This window comes from Melozone crissalis, unplaced genomic scaffold (genome assembly GCF_028551555.1).
Source record: "Melozone crissalis strain CALT ecotype California unplaced genomic scaffold, PUWL_Pcris_2 ptg000020l_1, whole genome shotgun sequence".
NCBI lineage: Eukaryota > Metazoa > Chordata > Aves > Passeriformes > Passerellidae > Melozone > Melozone crissalis.
Genome location: NW_026535798.1, coordinates 1,074,079 through 1,092,297, shown reverse-complemented (window position 1 = coordinate 1,092,297; position 18,219 = coordinate 1,074,079). Strand labels below are relative to the sequence as shown.

Below are 18,219 nucleotides of genomic sequence, written 5' to 3'. Positions count from 1 at the left end.
AGGAAAAATGGGAATTTCTCTCTTTCCCTGGGTGCTGGAGTGGCAGCTCAGGACTGGGAAGGACACGGGGACAGAGGGAAGAACAGCAATAAAGCTCCTGCCCTTCACTGGTTGTGGTAGGGAATTGCTTCTGGGGCACTCAGGCAGCAAAGATTGACATTCCCTGGAATGGCAGCACTTGGGAGTCACTTGGAGGACTCCAGCCCAGAGGACACAGTCAAACACCTCGTGCCCTTCAAGCAGAGGCTGCCCCAGTGCCATGAGCTGCCCTGCAGTGCCACACGTCCCTCCTTTGGTCCCTCTCCAAGTCCTCACGCTCCTCCTGACAGACAGCTGCTGAAAAATCAGGATTTCCTTTGAAAAATTTGGATTTCCTTTGAAAAATCTGCATTTTGGATCAGCACACCCACTCAAAGGCACAAAGGCACCATCACCGTGAGGGTTGAGCAAGCACAGCTCAGCAAGGGATTGCTGGAACTTCTCTGGGCAGGAATTGTTTCCCTCAGCCTCCTCCTGAGTCCTGGAGTCAGGAAAATCTGGATCAGAGCCCTGCTGGGTGCAGCAGGAGGGGGCTCCCATCTGGTACTACAGCAAGGAAAAAATAGGGGAAAGAGGGGAAAGGGACAGAAAGGGAGAAAAGAAGGGAAGGGGGAAAGGAAAGGAAAGGAAAGGAAAGGAAAGGAAAGGAAAGGAAAGGAAAGGAAAGGAAAGGAAAGGAAAGGAAAGGAAAGGAAAGGAAAGGAAAGGAAAGGAAAGGAAAGGAAAGGGAAAAGGAAAGGAAAGGAAGCAAAAAGGGAAGGGGAAGGGAGAAAAGGAAAGGGAGAAAAGGAAAGGGAGGACAAAAAAAAGGGAGAAAAGGAAAGAGAGGAAAAGAAAAGGGAGAAAAGGAAAGGGAGAAAAGGAAAGGGAGGACAAAAAAAAGGGAGAAAAGGAAAGAGAGGAAAAGAAAAGGGAGAAAAGGAAAGGGAGAAAAGGAAAGGGAGGACAAAAAAAAGGGAGAAAAGGAAAGAGAGGAAAAGAAAAGGGAGAAAAGGAAAGGGAGGAAAATAGGAGAAGGCAGGAGGGAGGGAAAGAAAATAAGGAAAAGAAGGAAGGGACAGAAAGAAGGGAGGCACAGAAGGAAGGGAGGCACAGAAGGAAGGCTCGGGCTACTGCTGTCACCTGAGAAGGTGATGTTGAAGCCCTCGTAGGACATGGAGAAGTCAGAGATGAGGCGGATCTGGGCCGAGAAGTTGCCGAAGAGCCCCGCGCTGAGCGGCGCCGGCAGCCGCGAGCCCGTCAGCTGCTGCAGGGGCTGGGCAAAGCTGGAGTTCTCCGTGATCAGCAGGTAATCGTGCCCGTTCTCCAGGTGGAACGTGTGGAAGGTGAAGAACACGCCTGCAGAGAGAGGGGAAACCACAGGTGGAGTCATCCCAGTGCCCAACCCCAGCTCCCCACCGAGGGCAGGGGGAAAAATCACACTGGAATTGTGGATTTGGGTCTGGTGGAAGTGAAATCAATAAAAACCCTAAATCTGGGGTGTGGGAGCAGGGCCAGGCTCTGGAAATGTTGGATTCCTGTGCCCTTGTCAGGGTGACACAAACTTGCTCCAGGGACAGAGCAGCAGCTGAGGGAGCAGCCCAGGGGAGCCTTTATTCTAAAAATGACTTTTAAACGGAGAGCAGCGAGGTTGGAGTTGGGAGGGCTCAAAAATGAGAGTGCTACAGAAGGAATTCCTGCCTGGAAAACCAGGACTGAATCCCAGCTTGAAGGTCAGGGAGGCTTTCCCAGAAGTGTGTCAGAGGTGCAGCTGCAAGGACCTTCCCATGATGGGCTGAATCAGAGAATCATGGAACAATTTGGGTGGGAAATGACCTTAAAAATGGTTTTATTCCATTCTCCTGTGTGTGGGCGTGGCTAAATCCAAATAAGGAAATGTGGGAGGGGCAAAACCCAAATAAGGGAATGTGGGTGGGTCTAAACCGAAATAAGGAAATTTGGGCGGGGTAAACCCAAATAAGGAAACGTGGGTGGGGCTAAAACCCAAATAGGGAATGTGGGCAGGGCTAAAACACAAATAAGGGAATGTGGGCAGGGCTAAACCCAAATAAGGGAAGGTGGGCAGGGCTAAACCCAAATAAGGGAAAGTGGGCAGGGCTAAAACCCAAATAAAGGAATGTGGGCAGGGCCAAAACCCAAATAAGGAAATGTGGGAGGGTCTAAACCCAAAAAGGGCATGTGGGCAGGGCTAAAACCCAAAAAGGGAATGTGGGCAGGGCCAAACCCAAATAAGGGAGTGTGGGTGGGGCTAAACCCAAATATGGAAATGTGGGCAGGGCTAAACCCAAATAAGGACATGTGGGCAGGGCTAAACCCAAATAAGGGAATGTGGGCAGGGCTAAACCCAAATAAGGAAATGTGGGCGGGAGTAAAACCAAATAAGGGAGTGTGGGTGGGGCTAAACCCAAATATGGAACTGTGGGCAGGGCTAAACCCAAATAAGGACATGTGGGCAGGGTTAAACCCAAATATGGAAATGTGGGTGGGGCTAAAACCCAAATAGGGAATGTGGGCAGGGCCAAACCCAAATAAGGAAATGTGGGCAGGGCTAAACCCAAATAAGGAAATGTGGTCAGGAGTAAAACCAAATAAGGGGATGTGGGAGGGGCTAAAACCAAATAAGGACATGTGGGCATGGCTAAAATCCATATAAGGGAATGTGGGCGGGGCTAAACCCAAATAAGGACATGTGGGAGGGGCTAAACCCAAATAAGGAAATGAGGGCAGGACTAAAACCCAAATAAGGGGATGTGGGATGGGCTAACCCCAAATAAGGGAATATGGGAGGGGCTAAAATCCAAATAATGGAAGGTGGGTGGGGCTAAAGCCCAAATAAGGAAATGTGGGAGGGCTGTCCCATGGGAGGGGACACCTTCCCCTATACCCTACTTTTATTCACCTTTTCTTGCCCAAAATAAACCCCACAGCAGCTCCAGCCACGGAAATGCCAGCCAAACACAGCAAAACTATTTTGCCTCTTCCTCCCAAATTCAATTTGAACGATTTGAAACATTTGGGGAGAAGGCTGTGACCTTGCTGCATTTGTAAATGAGCCAGAGAGGAGTAATGGATTACTTAAAGTCCCCTTCACACCTCCCGACACACAATGGGAAGCACTTCAGGCTCCTGCAGGAGCCTCCAGCGAGGTGATTTTTCATGCTGGAATTCAAACACCATTAGAAACACTCATTCTCTGGAAAATAATTCCAGCTTGGAAATAAAATAATACAAAAAAGAAAAAAATCAACAAAAACCAGCAGTGAGAGCAGGAGCCAGGCAGGATCTGAGCTCAGGAACTCTGTCACAGCATTGTCACACCGACTTAACAAGGCAGGGAGATGCCAAGCAATAAAAAGCCTTTTTGCATTTAGATGGATTTTTCCATGCTGATCTCCCAGCTCAGGGCAGGCTCCCGAGCCTCTGCTCGTGTGGGATTGGGATTGATCCTGCTCAGAATCCTCCAGGAAACCCCAGGATGGAATTTGGGAGAGATCCCTGCTTGGTTTGACCAGGTTATTTCATTTAACCCAACAATTCCCAAATAATTAGAATTATAAAATAATAATTAAACCAATAACCCAAATAATTCCCAAGAATTCCCTGGCTCTGCATGCCACCATTCCCAAAACACAGCATCCCAAAGAAACAGCAGGAAACCTGCAAAAAAAGCCCAGAGGAAGATTCTCCTCCTTGCTGCCCATTCTCTATTAATTTCTGGAGATCAGGGAAAGCTCTGGAGATCCAATATCCAACCCCACAGCATCCAATTCCAGCTGAATATTCCATTTATTTATCCCTGGCCCTCTCCAAGTTTTTCCTGGAGCTTTGCTGCTCACATGCAGCTCTTCCCTTCCAAGAAGTGAAGGTCAGAGAGGCTGGAAACCAACAAGGAACCTTTCCCATGGGATTAGGAATGAAGGAATTGTGGGATCATCCCACAATTTATCCCTCACTGCCCTTTATTGTCCCAAAAGGATTTTTATATCCAAAGCTTAGGACTGACCTTGATAATTCATTCTTTATATCCATTCTGTGGAGAACATTTTTTAGTCCGCAAAACTCCACAAAAGCAGGAAACTTCCAAGAGTTTCCAAATTGTTTGCTATTTCTACCAGAAGCACAAAACAGAAATAGATCTGACCCGAAAACTGGGATGTGGGGAATGCAAAATGACTTTATTCTCCTCTGACAGCAAATTTAAACCCTCAGTTTTAGCAAACCCAGCTTAAGGAACACAAATAACATCACCCCTCTAGAATCAGCACAAGAACAATTCAGTTATCCTGGAGAACATGCCCAAATTCCAAGTTTTTTAAAGTAAAAACTCCAAGCAGAGGGCACAAGGCTCCTCCAGCACTGAAGGGTCGAGGAACTGTAGCAAAAAGGGCTAATTATAAACTCATTTTTAAGGATTTGTGACCAATTAAACCTTTGCTCTGGTCTGCAATTTACTGTGGCACAAAACATCTCTGCAAACACGAGGTTGGGCTTTTTTTTTTTCTCTCCCCATTCTCTGCAGAAGAAACAGCAAAACAAATAAAAGGAGAAAAGAAATCACTTTGAAGCAATGAGATTAAAAATAATGGTCTCTCTTTAGGCATTTAAATACCTTTAAAATTAAACTGCTTTTAAACTCCACTTGCACAGCCTGGGAGTCCATAAAGTGTCACAAGAAAATAATTGTTGGAGCAGTTGGGGCAATTCCAGGACTCGTGTGGTGGCCATGTGGGAGATATTACCAAAAAAACTGTGAGAGGAGGAGCTGAGCACCTCCAGAAATCCCTCAGGAGGGGAAGATCCCTCTCTGGGACAGGGAATGGTGTCAGGATCTCTGCATCCACATCCTGACTTTTAGGATCAGGCCACAAAGGTCTGGAACAGGAGATAACACAAAGCTCTGCTTGATAAGAATTTTCCCTTTAAAAGGTTAAAGAGGTGACGTCAAAACCCTCTGGATTTTGTCCAGGGACAATGGAATCATCATTTCTGAGAGGAACTCGTGGATCTCACAGGGAAAAGTTTCTCTCCCACTGCCTCAGTCCTCTCCTCACCTTTGCCATGGGATGTTTCTATGGTCCATGTGCAGTTCAAGTTGTTGGGATAAAAATCAGGGAAGCCTGGGGAGAGGATGGTGCCACTGGAGCCACGGATGTAGCCCCCACAGAGAGCTAAAAACACAAAAAAACAGGAGAGAAAGAGTTCAATAATCCAGACTCTTTCACAAGCTAGGAGGAAAAAGTAAAAGCAAAACCCAACCCAGGAAAATCCAACAAACGAGAATGATCGACCCAAATCCAATCAACCCAAATGACAAAATCCAACAAAATCCATGGACAGACCCATCAAAATCCAACAAAATCCATGGATTAAACACCACTGGGAGCTCTCCAGCTGCTGCTTTGGCAATGGGTCTGCAGGTGGAAACACCATCCCTGTGGGACCCAACAAAAAGAGGAAAATCCAAAAGAGACTGATGAACCCAAATCCAATCAACCCAAATTGGGTTTTGTGGGTCAAAATCCAACAAAATACATGGACAGAGCCACCAAACCCCATGGATTAAGCACCACTGGGAGCTGTCCAGCTGCTGCTTTGGCAGTTGGTCTGCAGGGGAAGGGTTTCCAGGGTTTCCAGCAGCTGGAACCACCATCCCTGTGGGATCCAACCAAAAGAGGAAAATCCAACAAAATCCATGGACAGACCCACCAAAATCCAACAAAACCCATGGATTTAATGCCACAGGGAGCTCTCCAGCTGCTGCTTTGGCAGTGGTCTGCATGGGAAGGTTTCCAGCAGCTGGAACCACTGTGGGCTCCACCTCTGGATGTTCCCACCCTGTGAGCTCAGCTCTGCCTCCCAACCCCAAGAACATCCTGAAGCAGTTTCCTCACCCTCACAGCTGGGCAGGGGCCGGCTCCACTGGAAGTTGGGCTCACACTCCAGGGCCTCAGTGTCACTCAGGGTGTAGCCAGGGTCACAGCTGAATGTCACCAGGGCTCCCACGTAGAAATCGTTGCCGTGGCGCTGCCCGTTCACTGGGATGCCAGGGTCCAGGCAGTGGTCAGACTGCAGCTTCACAGCTGGGCACAGAAAACAGGGCACAGCACTCAGGTGGGCACTGAGGGGCTCAGGGGAAGCTCAGCCCACCCAGGGGACTGAGCCAAATGTTGGTGGTTGTCCCCAAGGTCAGAGGGTGGAAGGGAGAGAGGGAATTCCTCAAGGGAGGGGAGAGAGGGAAATCCCTGAAATGAGAGGATGGAGAGAGGGAAATCCTCAAAGTGAGAGGAGGAAAGGGAGAGAGGAAAATCACTGAAATGAGGGGATGGAGAGGGGGAAATCTTCAAAGTGAGAGAAGGAAAGGGAGAGAGGGAAATCCTCAAAGTAAGAGGATGGAGAGAGGGAAATCCCTGAAATGAGGGGATGGAGAGAGGAAAATCCTCAAAGTGAGATGAGGAAATGGAGAGAGGAAAATCTCTGAACTGAGGGGATGGAGAGAGGGAAATCCTTGAAATGAGGTGATGGAGAGAGGGAATTGCCTCAAAGGAGGGGAGGAAATGGAAAGAGAAAAATTCCAAAAGTGAGAGGATAAAGAGAGGGAAATCCTTCAAGTGAGAGGAGGAAATGGGGAAGAGGGAAATCCCAAAAGTGAGAGGATGGAGAGAGAGAATTGCCCTAAGGGAGGGAAGGAAATGGAGAGAGGAGAACCACCAAAGTGAGAAAATAAAGAGAAGGAAATCCTCAAAGTGAGAGGAAGAAATGGAGAGAGGGAAATCCTCAAAGTAAGGGGATGGAGAGAGGGAAATCCCTGAAATGAGGGGATGGAGAGAGGGAATTTCCCCAAGGGAGGAGAGGCCAAACCAGTCAGGGATGCCAGGAAAAGCAGAAACTGCTCCTCCACTGGCAACACCTGTGAGCTGCCTGGCACAGGGGAAACAAAACCCAGGGTGCCCTGAGGAGGCCGTGGTGCTGCTGAAGATTGGGAATTGCAGGGAATTGCTGGGAATTGCAGGGAATCCCATGAACAAGGGGTCCTTACTTTCATATCTGATCTGGAAGCCGATGTCAGAGTGGCTCTTGTCCGTGGTGAACAGGAGGTAGAGGTGGTTGCTGGTGCTGATCAGGAACTGGGGCACCTGGGTGCCATCATAGACCCCAATCAGGGGAGAGGAGTAGGAGCGGCCATCCCTCACCTCCAGGGTGTCGTAATTCACCTCTGTCTTGAACCTGGGAGGGACAGGAGGAAAATGAAACCCCAGCACTGCTCCCTTCTGCTCATTCCCTCCTGGAACCACCATGGGGACAGGGCTGGGTCCTTTCTTCTGCCTGAGTGTCTCACTGGGGGCACCTCACACAAAAATGCAGGGAATTCGGGGTCAGAGCAGGGAATTTGGGGGCAGAACCAGGGAATCTGGGAGCAGAGCCAGGGAATTTGGAGAATTTGGGGCAGAACCAGGGAATCTGGGGGCAGAGCAGGGAATTTGAGGGCAGAACCAGAGAATGTGGGGGCAGAGCAGGGAATTTGAGGGCAGAACCAGAGAATTTGGGGGCAGAGCAGGGAATTTGGGTTAAGAACCAGGGAATTTGGGGCTGCCCAAGGTGGTGAGCACCTGTCAAAGGTGATCTTGATGGGGTAGCCAGGCTGGGCCTCGATGACCCAGGCACAGCTCAGCGAGTCCTTGTAGAAGCCAGGCCAGCCTGGGGACAGGATGGTGCCACTGGGTGACGTCAGGTGGCCCCCACAGGGTGCTGGGGACACAAAAAGGACACAAATCCACACAATTATCCAGGCTGGAAAAGACCTTCAGGCTCATCCACCTCTAAACCAAATCCCTGAGTGCCACCTCTTTAAAATTGGGGTGAAAAATGTCACAGAGCTGTAGCCCCATGAGATGTCCCCACTTTTGAAACCCCGTCCCTGCATTTCTGTCCCCACCACGAGTTAAAAATCACCAGAGCCAGATGGAAAACCAACATTTACTGCTCAGAAATTGCAGTTTCAGCTCCAAGTGCAGACAGGGCCCCCCTGGGAGCCAGCAGGGCTGACCTTGGGCCCTGCTCAGGGTGTAAAATAATGATTGGATATAAAAGCAGAGGGAACTTCAAGGTCACTTGGCATTTCAGGTGGCAGAAAAATCCCTCCCAGCCCTGCTATTTGAGTCATGACTTTGCTGCCACCAGGGATGTCACCAGAGCAGGGCATTAAATCCACCCCGTGGTCCCCAGTGCCACCAGCAGGAGCTGCAGGAACTTCTTGGCATTTTCTGGGAAAAAGACACAAGGTCTGAGAGACCAGAGGGACAAAAATCACATAAACTGTCAGGTTTGTCCTCTAAGGAGTCACCCAGGGCCAGCCCCAATGTCACCGTGCCCCTGTGCCAGCCCCAATGTCACCGTGTCCTTGTGCCACCCCAAAATGTGCCAGCCCCAATGTCACCGTGCCACCCCAAAATGTGCCAGCCCAAAATGTGCCAATCCCAATGTCACCGTGCCCCTGTGCCACCCCAAAATGTGCCAATCCCAATGTCCCTGAGCCACCCCAAAATGTGCCAGCCCCAATGTCACCATGTCACTGTGCCACCCCAAAATGTGCCAGCTCCAGTGTCACTGTGCCACCCCAAAATGTGCCAATCCCAATGTCCCTGAGCCACCCCAAAATGTGCCAGCCCCAATGTCACCATGTCACTGTGCCACCCCAAAATGTGCCAGCTCCAGTGTCACTGTGCCACCCCAAAATGTGCCAATCCCAATGTCACCGTGTCCCTGTGCCACCCCAAAATGTGCCAGCCCCAATGTCACCATGCCCCTGTGCCACCCCAAAATATGACAATCTCAATGTCACAGTGCCACCCCAAAATGTGCCAACCCCAATGTCACCATGTCACTGTGCCATCCCAAAATGTGCCAATCCCAATGCCACTGTGTCCTTGTGCCATGCCAAAATGTGCCAGCCCCAATGTCACCATGCCCCTCTGCCACCCCAAAATGTTCCAGTCCCAATGCCAATGTGCATGACCCCATGCCCTTGTACCACCTCAAAATGTGCCAATCCCATCCCCAAATCTCCCCTGCTGCTCTCAAGGGTGACAGATCAAAGTCACTTGATCTCAGCTGGCTCCAAAGCAATTATTTTTCCTTTCTGCCCCAAAGCTGTGCTTGGTCTCCTGTCAGAATTTCCACCCTTTTCTCTGTCTCCTTCATTCCCATTAATTTATTTTTCAGGATTTTAGATCTCTGAGCTTTTCTCCTTGCTTAAAAAGGGTAATTAAAAGGTCCAGACTGAAGGGTGAGTCAAAGAACTCACCAGAGTGATCAGGAGGAGAAGGCAGAAGGTTATCACATATAAAAGTTGATTAGAAGTGTATTATTTCATGAATGTTTCCCTTCCACACTTAAAAAAATGTAAATTTCAAGGCTTGTGCTTTGAAAGGAACAGGAGGCCTGAATTAAACCTACATTTTGACAGGAGCAAAATTATTTAAGAATACAAAAATGTCCAGCTTTTTATTCTATAAAAGCTGTTGAAAACAATTGATTCCTTCCTTCAATCCCAAAGACAATGGCCAGGACTGTGCAATTCCTGCTGCTCAGGCAAGGCAGGGCCAATTACTCCAATTATTTCTCAATATTCCAGAGCTGCTTCTCAAGAGTTCAGCACTTGTTATTCAAATTGCTGCAAATACCAGAGCAGAGCATCACTTCCCTGAGAACACAGGGCACAGGAAGATTTTCAGTCCTAATGAGCTCCTTCTTCACTTCTTTTTTCCAGAGCAGAGGCTTGAAAGTCTTAAAAAAGCTTTGAAATCTGAATTAAAGCCTTTAATTCAGCCCAGCTCCCCCCTTGGCAGGGTTGGCTGTTGTGGCCAGGAGATGGAAATGCAGAATTTTTGTCTCTCAGCTGCCAGAGCCCATTGAGAGAACTTCCGTCATGACACAAATATCAGATATTTTACATGGATCAAACACCAGGATGGGAAAACATCACCCTGGATCTTCCATTCCTTTTTGTTTCATTCCCTCCCTGACAGGAGCAGCAGGGAAGCTTTGAGGCATCACCAAACCAGAACCTTTTATTATTATTATTATTGTTATTAGAAAAATACCTGCTGTAACAAGAACTGATCATCAAATCATCAAAAAACCACAATAAAAAATATTCCCCAGCATTCATTCCACACCAAAAAAATTGGAAAATAAACAGAGCTCAGGAATATTTGAACTGAAACTTCCTCCCCAGCAAACTCCTCCTTCCAGAGGGGTGGAAAATTCTGGAAGGTGTTGGCTGGACACTGTGGAATGTGAGAGTGAGACCCGACAGGCAGAACCTTGATTCTGGACCCCAAAAGGCTGCAAAATTCCCCCCAGAAATATCTTTCCCTGAAGGAATGTTCACCTGGAGAGGAGAAGAGGAGGAGAGGAGGAGGAGGAAATGGGGAAAACCCCCTAAATTCCATAAGAATTAAAAATTAAAAGGGAGGGTTGTACATTAGAGGGGAATCTTTGGGATCAGGTGTTCTGGGAAGTCTGAATTTCTCAAGTACCTCAGAAATGGGGAAAAACCCTAAATTCCCTAAGAATTAAAATTAAAAGGGAGGGTTGTACATTAGAGGGGAATCTTTGGGAAGTCTGAACCTCTCAAGTACCTCAGAAATGGGGAAAGAGAGAAGGGAAATGCAGCTGGGAAACTGGGATAAAAAGGAGGCTGCATCCTTTAAAAATTGGAGAGATCCCAAGGGAATGCCCCATGGCCTCTGCCTTGATTGGAATAAAGTTCCAGGACTCCTCTGTCTCCTTTTGGCCATAAACCTCTATAGTTGTGGATGGATTTTCCTAACAACACCCATGGGAAGAGCTGAGATGGGTTCTTCAGCACCCCAAACCACCCCATGGGCAGCAGGCAGAAGCTAGGGCTGACCATCACAGCGCAGAAAAATTAATGGGAAAAACCGTTAAATTCCATAAGAATTAAGAATTCAAAGGGAGGTTTGTACATTAGAGGGAAATCTTTGGGATCAGGTGTTCTGGGAAGTCTGAACCTCTCAAGTACCTCAGAAATGGGGAAAAACTCCTAAATCCCCTAAGAATTAAATATCAAAAGCAAGAGTCGTATATTAGAGGGGAATCTTTGGTATCAGGCGTACCTCAAGTACCTCAGAAATGGGGAAAAACCCCTAAATTCTGGAAGAATTAGAAATTAGAAGGGAGGGTTGTACATTAGAGGGAAATCTCTGGGATCAGGTGTTCTGGGAAGTCTGAACTTCTCAAGTACCTCAGAAATGGGGAAAGAGAGAAGGGAAATGCAGCTGGGAAATTGGGATAAAAAGGAGGCTGCGTCCTCCAAAACTTTGAGTGGAATGCCCCATGGCCTCTGCCTTGATTGGAATAAAGTTCCAGGACTCCTGTGTCTCCTTTTTGGCCACAAACCTCTGGTGTTTGTGGATGAATTTTCCTAACAACACCCACGGGAAGAGCTGAGATGGGATCTTTACCACCCCAAACCACCCCAAACCACCCCAAACTACCCCATGGGCAGCAGGCAGGCGCTGGGGCTTACCTTCGCAGCGCAGCACGGCGTTGTCCCACACCACGCTGCCCTCCTGCAGCACGCAGGTGACGCTCTCGGCACCGTGGGTGCGGATGAAGCCCTCGTCACACAGGAAGGACACGGAGCTGCCCAGCTGCAGGCTGTCCCCAAAGCGCTTCCCGTTCACCGGCACGCCGGGGTCTGGGCACTCGTTGTGCCGGAACGCTGCCAGCAGCAGGAGAGAAACAGAAAACAGGAGAATCAGCAACTTTTTGTACTGTCCCCCCGACCCTGTCCCCAAAATGAGGGTGTTGCACCCTCAAATTGAGAAAAATTGAATTTTTCCCCTTCCCAGTGCCAGGAGGAGGAGGAGATGCCCAGATAATAATAATAAATATAGAATATTTAATAAAAAATTAATATAAGATATAATCTAAATAATAAAAATATAAGATATATAATATATAATAATCAAGCAATAACTAATATATATTAATTAATATGAAAGATAAGATTATATATTATATAATATAGGATCATAAAGTAATTATTAATATATAAGACATAATCATAAAGTAATTATACAATATATAATCATAAAATAATATAACCATAAGTAATGAAAGTACAATTAATATATAATATATAATCATAAAGTTAGCCTTCTGACAAGATGGCTAACTTTATGATTCTATATAATATATATATTATACAATATCTTTCTATATATATAATATATATAATATAGAAATTTCATATATGTATATATGATATGTATATGTATATATTATATATACATATACATATATACATATACATATTTACATATACACACACATATATACACACACACACATATATATATACACACACATATATACATATATATGTATACACATATATACATATATATATATATATATAATATGCACCATCCCTCCCCACCACACAAACCCAACACACACTCACTGGTGAAGGTGATGTTGAACCCTCTCTTCTCCATGGAGTGGTCAGTCTGGAACTCCAGCCTGGCCACGTGGCCACTGCTGGTCAGCGAGGAGGGGATGTGGCTCCCTGAGAAGGTGCCCAGCACGGGGGACTCGGCCGTGGCACCGTCCTTGACAGCCAGGAAATCAAACTGGGGCTCCACGTCGAAGTCGTTGAAGGCCAGGTGGATGCGGCTCTCGGGGTTGGCGATGATCAGCCACACGCAGTGCAGGCTGCTCCCGTACTCCTCGGAGTAGTTGGGCGACAGCACGGTCCCCGACGGGCTGGTGAAGTTGAAAAAGCAGGAAACTGCAAAGGGAAAGTGGCATCAGTCCCCACAGCTGGCCCTGCCCTCAGCCTCCTCACTGGGATATTCACAGTTCCTGCTCTGAGGCTGCCTCAGGAGGGAAAATGTGATTTCAGGCTGCCAGAGCCCACTGACAGAAATTCTGTCATCACAGAAATATCAGCATTTCATGTGCATCAAAAACCAGGAGGGGAAAACACCACCCTGGATCTTCCATTAGTTCCCTTCCATTTGTTCTTTATTTCCCTCCCTCACAGGAGCAGCAGGGAAGCATTTGGTCACCACTGAATCAGAATATTTTGGTTATCAGTAAATCAGAATCTTTTGGTCATCACTGAATCCAAATCTTTTGGTCACCACTAAATCAGAACCTTTTGGTCATCAGTAAATCAGAATCTTTTGGTCACTACTAAATTCAAATATTTTGGTCACCACTGAATCAGAATCTCTTGGTCATCACTAAATCCAAATATTTTGGTCACAACTAAATTAAAATATTTGGGTCACCACCGAATCCCAATCTTCTGGTCACCACTGAATCTAAATCTTTGGGTCACCACTAAATCGGAATATTTTATTCAGGATTTTAGGTGGATTTGCCATTTTCCAGTCCCTTCCAGTTCTATTTAACAGCAGGAAGAAAATGCCTCTTAGGTGGGATTTGGCATTTTCCTGGTGAATTCTCTCAGGAAAACTCCCAAAAATCCAGTGGGTGACTTGAGCTGGTGCAAAATAAAACCAGCATGGAACCAGCCAGATTTTGCCTCAACATTATTTTTTTTTTTTTTGCTGTGGCCACATCCCAGCACAATCCCACAGAACTTGGGAGCAAGGAACCAGCTCAGCCACTCTGGGCACTGCTCCAGCCTCCGCTGCTGCTGTCCCTGGCTCAGCTCTGTCACCCACAGGTGACACATCCATCCCCAGGGTGCTGCAGGCTCCTCGGGGGTTTGCTCACAATAAAATCTGCCCTTTCCATCTGCTGAGCTCGTTTTTCCCCCCTCTGCATTCATCAAACTCCTTCCGTGCACACCAGGGAGTATTTGTGGGACAAATGGAGTGCTTGGAGAAGGAGCTGGGAGTTAATTTGCTCTGTCTGCGCCCTTGGGAAGTTGTTCACACCTGGCTGAGCACTGGGAGAGGTGGAACAGCCCAAGAACATTCCCAAATGCTGAGGTTTGGGACAAACCAGAGGAATCTGCAGCTCTGGTGGAGGGGAAGCTCTTCCCACCACAAATAAACCCCTGATTTCTGCTGGTTCCCAAAAAGCCACGGAAATAATTAAAACCATGTTTAAAATGAAGCTGAGGGGCAGAACATGCATGAAAAACCCTTCAAGCTCTCCAGGGGTTCAATCCATCCCAAGCTGCAGCTGCCAAGGCCCATTAATTCGGGAAGGCAAGGCTGCCTTTGGAGTGCAACCTGCCCAAACTTTGGGATATTTTATGTACGGATGCTTTGCTCATCCCTTTTCCCCACCGCCACCCGTGGTAAAACCCATTATTGGGAACATCCATCTCCCTAATTCCTGGCACAGAGGATGAGCTTGGCTTGGGGTTGGCGTTTAGACAATTATTTGGATCAGTGCTCTGCCTCCCTCTGTTATTTTCCCTCTGTCTCCCCTCACCACTTAATGGGCTGGGATCAAACAATTCGGACGTTCCTGTGACGTTATCAAGGTCACGGAGCTGCACAATCCATTCCCTGCTCTCAAAGCCACAAAGAGAGCAGATTAAAGGGAAAACAAACTGCAAAACATCCTCAGGATTTTTTTTCTGGGCTCTCTCTCTACCAGATGCTGAAATATCAGGGGATGCTGTCAAATAATTCTGTCAGCATAAGCACGGTGTAATCTGCCTGAGGAAAATTGAAAATAAATTCATTTGCACCCAGGGAAATGTCTCAGCAGCAGGGATGAGGTGTCTCCTCTAAATTTTTAAATCCAAAGGGGTGAATTAGCATTCAGCCAGGACCTCCAGCAGCCCAGCAAGAGAGAGGTGCAGTCGCTAGTTCAGAAAATAAAACAACAAAGGACTTGCTGACAAAGGGGAGAGGAGCAGAGCGAGGGAAGAATATAAAATTAACCTTTGCCAGATAAAACAAAGTGACAGATTAAAGAGGAGCTGATAAAAAAAAAAAAACCACAAAACCCTCCAAGAGTCTCCACTGCAGGGAAGTAAACGAGGATTTTGATTTTCCATAAGATCAGTGAGGAGAAATGCGAGTTGGAGCTGGAGGGCCAAGCTGTGGCCAGGAAAAAGCTCCCCTTGATGGAGAGGGGAGCTGGAATCACATCCCAGAGGGGAACATCCAGCCCAGGGAGCCACAGGGTTCATGAACAACACCACGGAGGCTGTGAGATGATGATTTTCTTCATCTGGTGAGGCAGAGGAGGTTTTCCCTCACTTGGAAGGAGGTTTCCCTCACTATGGAAGGAAGTTTTACCTCACTGTGGAAAGAGGTTTTCCCTCTCTGTGGAAGGTTTTCCTTCACTGCAGAAGGAGGGTTTTCTTCTATGTGGAAGATTTTTCTTCACTGTAGAAGGATGTTTTCCTTGCCATAAAAGGAGATTTTTTTTCTCCCTAGAAGGAGATTTTTCCTTATCATGGAAGGAGGTTCTCCTTCTCTGTGCAAGGTTTTCCCTCACTGCGGAAGGAGATTTTTCCTCTCTGTGAAAGGAGATTTTTCTTCTCTCTGGAAGGAGATTTTTCCTCACTATGGAAGGTGATTTTTCCTTATGTGGAAGGAGGTTTTCCTTCTCTGTGGAAGGAGATTTTTCCTTACTATGGAAGAAGGTTTTTCTTCTCTGTGGAAGAGTTTTCTTCACTGTGGAATGAAATTTTTCCTCTCTCTGGAAGGAGATTTTTCCTTACCATGGAAGGAGATTTTCCCTCTTTGTAGAAGATTTTTCTTCACTTGGAAGAAGGTTTTCCATTGCTGTGGAAGAAGGTTTTTCCTTGCTGTGGAAGATTTTTCTTCTCTGTGCAAGGCTTTTCTTCACTATGGAAGGAGTTTTTCCCTCACTTGGAAGGGGGTTTTTCTTCTCTGTGGAAGGAAATTTTTCCTCTCTCTGGAAGGAGATTTTTCCTTACCATGGAAGGAGGTTTTCCATCTCTGTGGAAGATTTTTCTTCACTGTGGATGGAGGTTTTCCATTGCCATGGAATAAGGTTTTTCCTTGCTGTGGAAGGAGATTTTTTTCTCTCTCTGGAAGGAGATTTTTCATTACCATGGAAGAAGGTTTTCCTTCTCTGTGGAAGATTTTTCATCACTATGGAAGGAGGTTTTCCCTCACTTGGAAGGAAATTTTTCCTTACTATGGAAGGAGGTTTTTCTTCTATGTGGAAGATTTTTCTTCACTTGAAAGGAGTTTTTCCCTCACTTGGAAGGAGGTTTCAGCTCTGCCCCTCCAGCCTCCCTGCAGCTGCACACTGGGACAAACCAGGAGCTGTTTAACAGCGTGTCACAGGCAGGGCCAGGCTGTCAGGAGGAAGAGGATGGAGACAGCCCAGCTGCACCTGGAGCATCCCAAAGAGCCCTGAGCAGCAGGAGCCATCCCCAACATGACAGAGGCCAGCCCTGCTGCCTGCAGCTGCCCATCAGCAGCCCTGGCTGCAATTAATATTCATTACCCTTGTTAAATGCCAGCAGAGGCCATTTCATTATGTGCACAGCACAGGGGCCTGTTTACAAAGCTGCCTGTGTCAATAATTTTTTTTTTATTTGTCGATAATTGCTACATTTGCCAATAATCCTTATTGCTGACCAATTACTGCAAAGGCAATGAGAAAAATCCCTTTATTAAATACAGAATAAATCACAGCAGACACAGAGCAGCGAGACCACGGCATGAATGAACCAGCACAGGGATTTGTTCACGTTATCACAAGCAGCACCAGGATTCTGCTTGGTTTAGAGCAGTGAAACAAGGAAGGAGCAGCTCCTTGGTTCTTTTTTTGGGAGAGAGATATGGATGTGAACATGGAGCAGGCAGGAGAAATTCCTGCAATTCTCTCTTTTCTCTTCTCTCTTCTCTTTTCTCTCTTCTGTTTTCTTTTCTCTTTTCTCTCTTCTCGCTTCTCTTTTTCTCTCTTCTCTTTCTCTTCTCTCTCTTCTCTTTTCTCTCTTTCTCTTTTCTCCCTTTGCTTTCCTTTCTCTTTTCTCTCTTCTCTTTCTCTTTTCTCTCTTTCTCTTTCCTCTCTTTTCCCTTTTACTCTCCCTTCCCAGATCCCACCTCTCTCCTCCTGTTCCTGCCTCCATCCCTGCTCATCCTTCAGGAGAACCCAGGGCTGATCCCAAAGTGAGGTCACACCACAGGAGCAGGGTCAGGAGCTGAAAACCAAGCAAGGAATCCTTGGAACAACTGCAGTTTCCATGGAAACAATCCAAAATTCTTGACTTTCCTCTCAGTTTTTAGATCCTGCTCCCACAGACCTCTTGGGAGAGAGCTGGGAGACAGGAGTGGATTTTCTGCTTTGCATTTCAATTTTTTTTCCAAAAATTCCTCCTTGGTGATGGGCTGGGAAAGCAGGACAGTGCTGGAAGCTCAGGGCACTGCTCCAGCTGGGCAGCGAAGTTCTTCACATTTTGTATTTTCCTCTTTCTGTATCTGTTATTCCAAGGGCAAAAAAAAGATAAAAATCTGCATCTCATGGTGCCTTTTCCTCCTAAAAACCTTGTGGCACCTCAGGGCAGGTGGGAGGTGAGGGAAGGAGTTTGGAGCAAAATTAACCGGGAGGGTTTTGTCATTTCAGAGCAACAAAACTCAGCTCAGTCTGGGGGTGGGACTGCAGGTATGAGGAGAAGAATGAAAACCAGGCAGGTTTTGGGAAGCAAATCTTGAGGAAAATATCACAGAATTTAAAATAGATGTGCAGAGAAGAGCAGGTTTCACTGCCACCCACTCCAGCAGGAGCAGGGCCTGGCTTTGGGAAGGAGCTGAAGTTTTAAAAAACTTAACTGGGAACTGCTGATCCCCACTGGGACAGGGCTGGATCCTGCAGCCATCTGCTCCTGAAAAGCTTCTGCACCTTCCTCTCCTGAATTCCCATCATTTCCAACAGAGCTCTTCCTCTCCCAGCAGCTCCCTTGGGAATTTTGGCAGTGGCCACAAGAAAGTGGAAGTTTGTGGGCATTTTTTTGGCCCAAAAAAGCCTCGTGGTGCTGCTGTTCACCTCTCCCTGCCAATGCTGCATGGGACTGTCCCTCAGGGGCTGGGGGGACACTTTTGGGCAGCCACCACTTTCCTGTGGCAGATTTTTTTGGCAGGAATAACTGGGATGTTAACGAACACATTTATCCCAAATCCATTAAATATACCTAGCAATGAATACATTTATCCACATCTGTTCCCAATCTATCCAAAC

At 47.0% G+C, this 18,219-nt stretch overlaps 1 protein-coding gene across 1 annotated transcript in view; it reads right to left on the bottom strand.

Annotated features, from left to right (window-relative positions):
* The window catches only part of LOC128937662 (CUB and sushi domain-containing protein 2-like), a 142,206-nt gene that overhangs the window by 80,257 nt on the left and 43,730 nt on the right, over positions 1-18,219 (bottom strand). The window contains exons 10-16 of the mRNA XM_054277457.1: positions 12,530-12,856; positions 11,591-11,785; positions 7,647-7,785; positions 7,076-7,263; positions 5,931-6,119; positions 5,091-5,207; positions 1,162-1,377 (exon numbers count right to left, since the gene is read on the bottom strand). Coding sequence (XP_054133432.1) covers positions 1,162-1,377; positions 5,091-5,207; positions 5,931-6,119; positions 7,076-7,263; positions 7,647-7,785; positions 11,591-11,785; positions 12,530-12,856 — 1,371 coding nt within the window. The remainder of the gene's footprint in view (positions 1-1,161; positions 1,378-5,090; positions 5,208-5,930; positions 6,120-7,075; positions 7,264-7,646; positions 7,786-11,590; positions 11,786-12,529; positions 12,857-18,219) is intronic.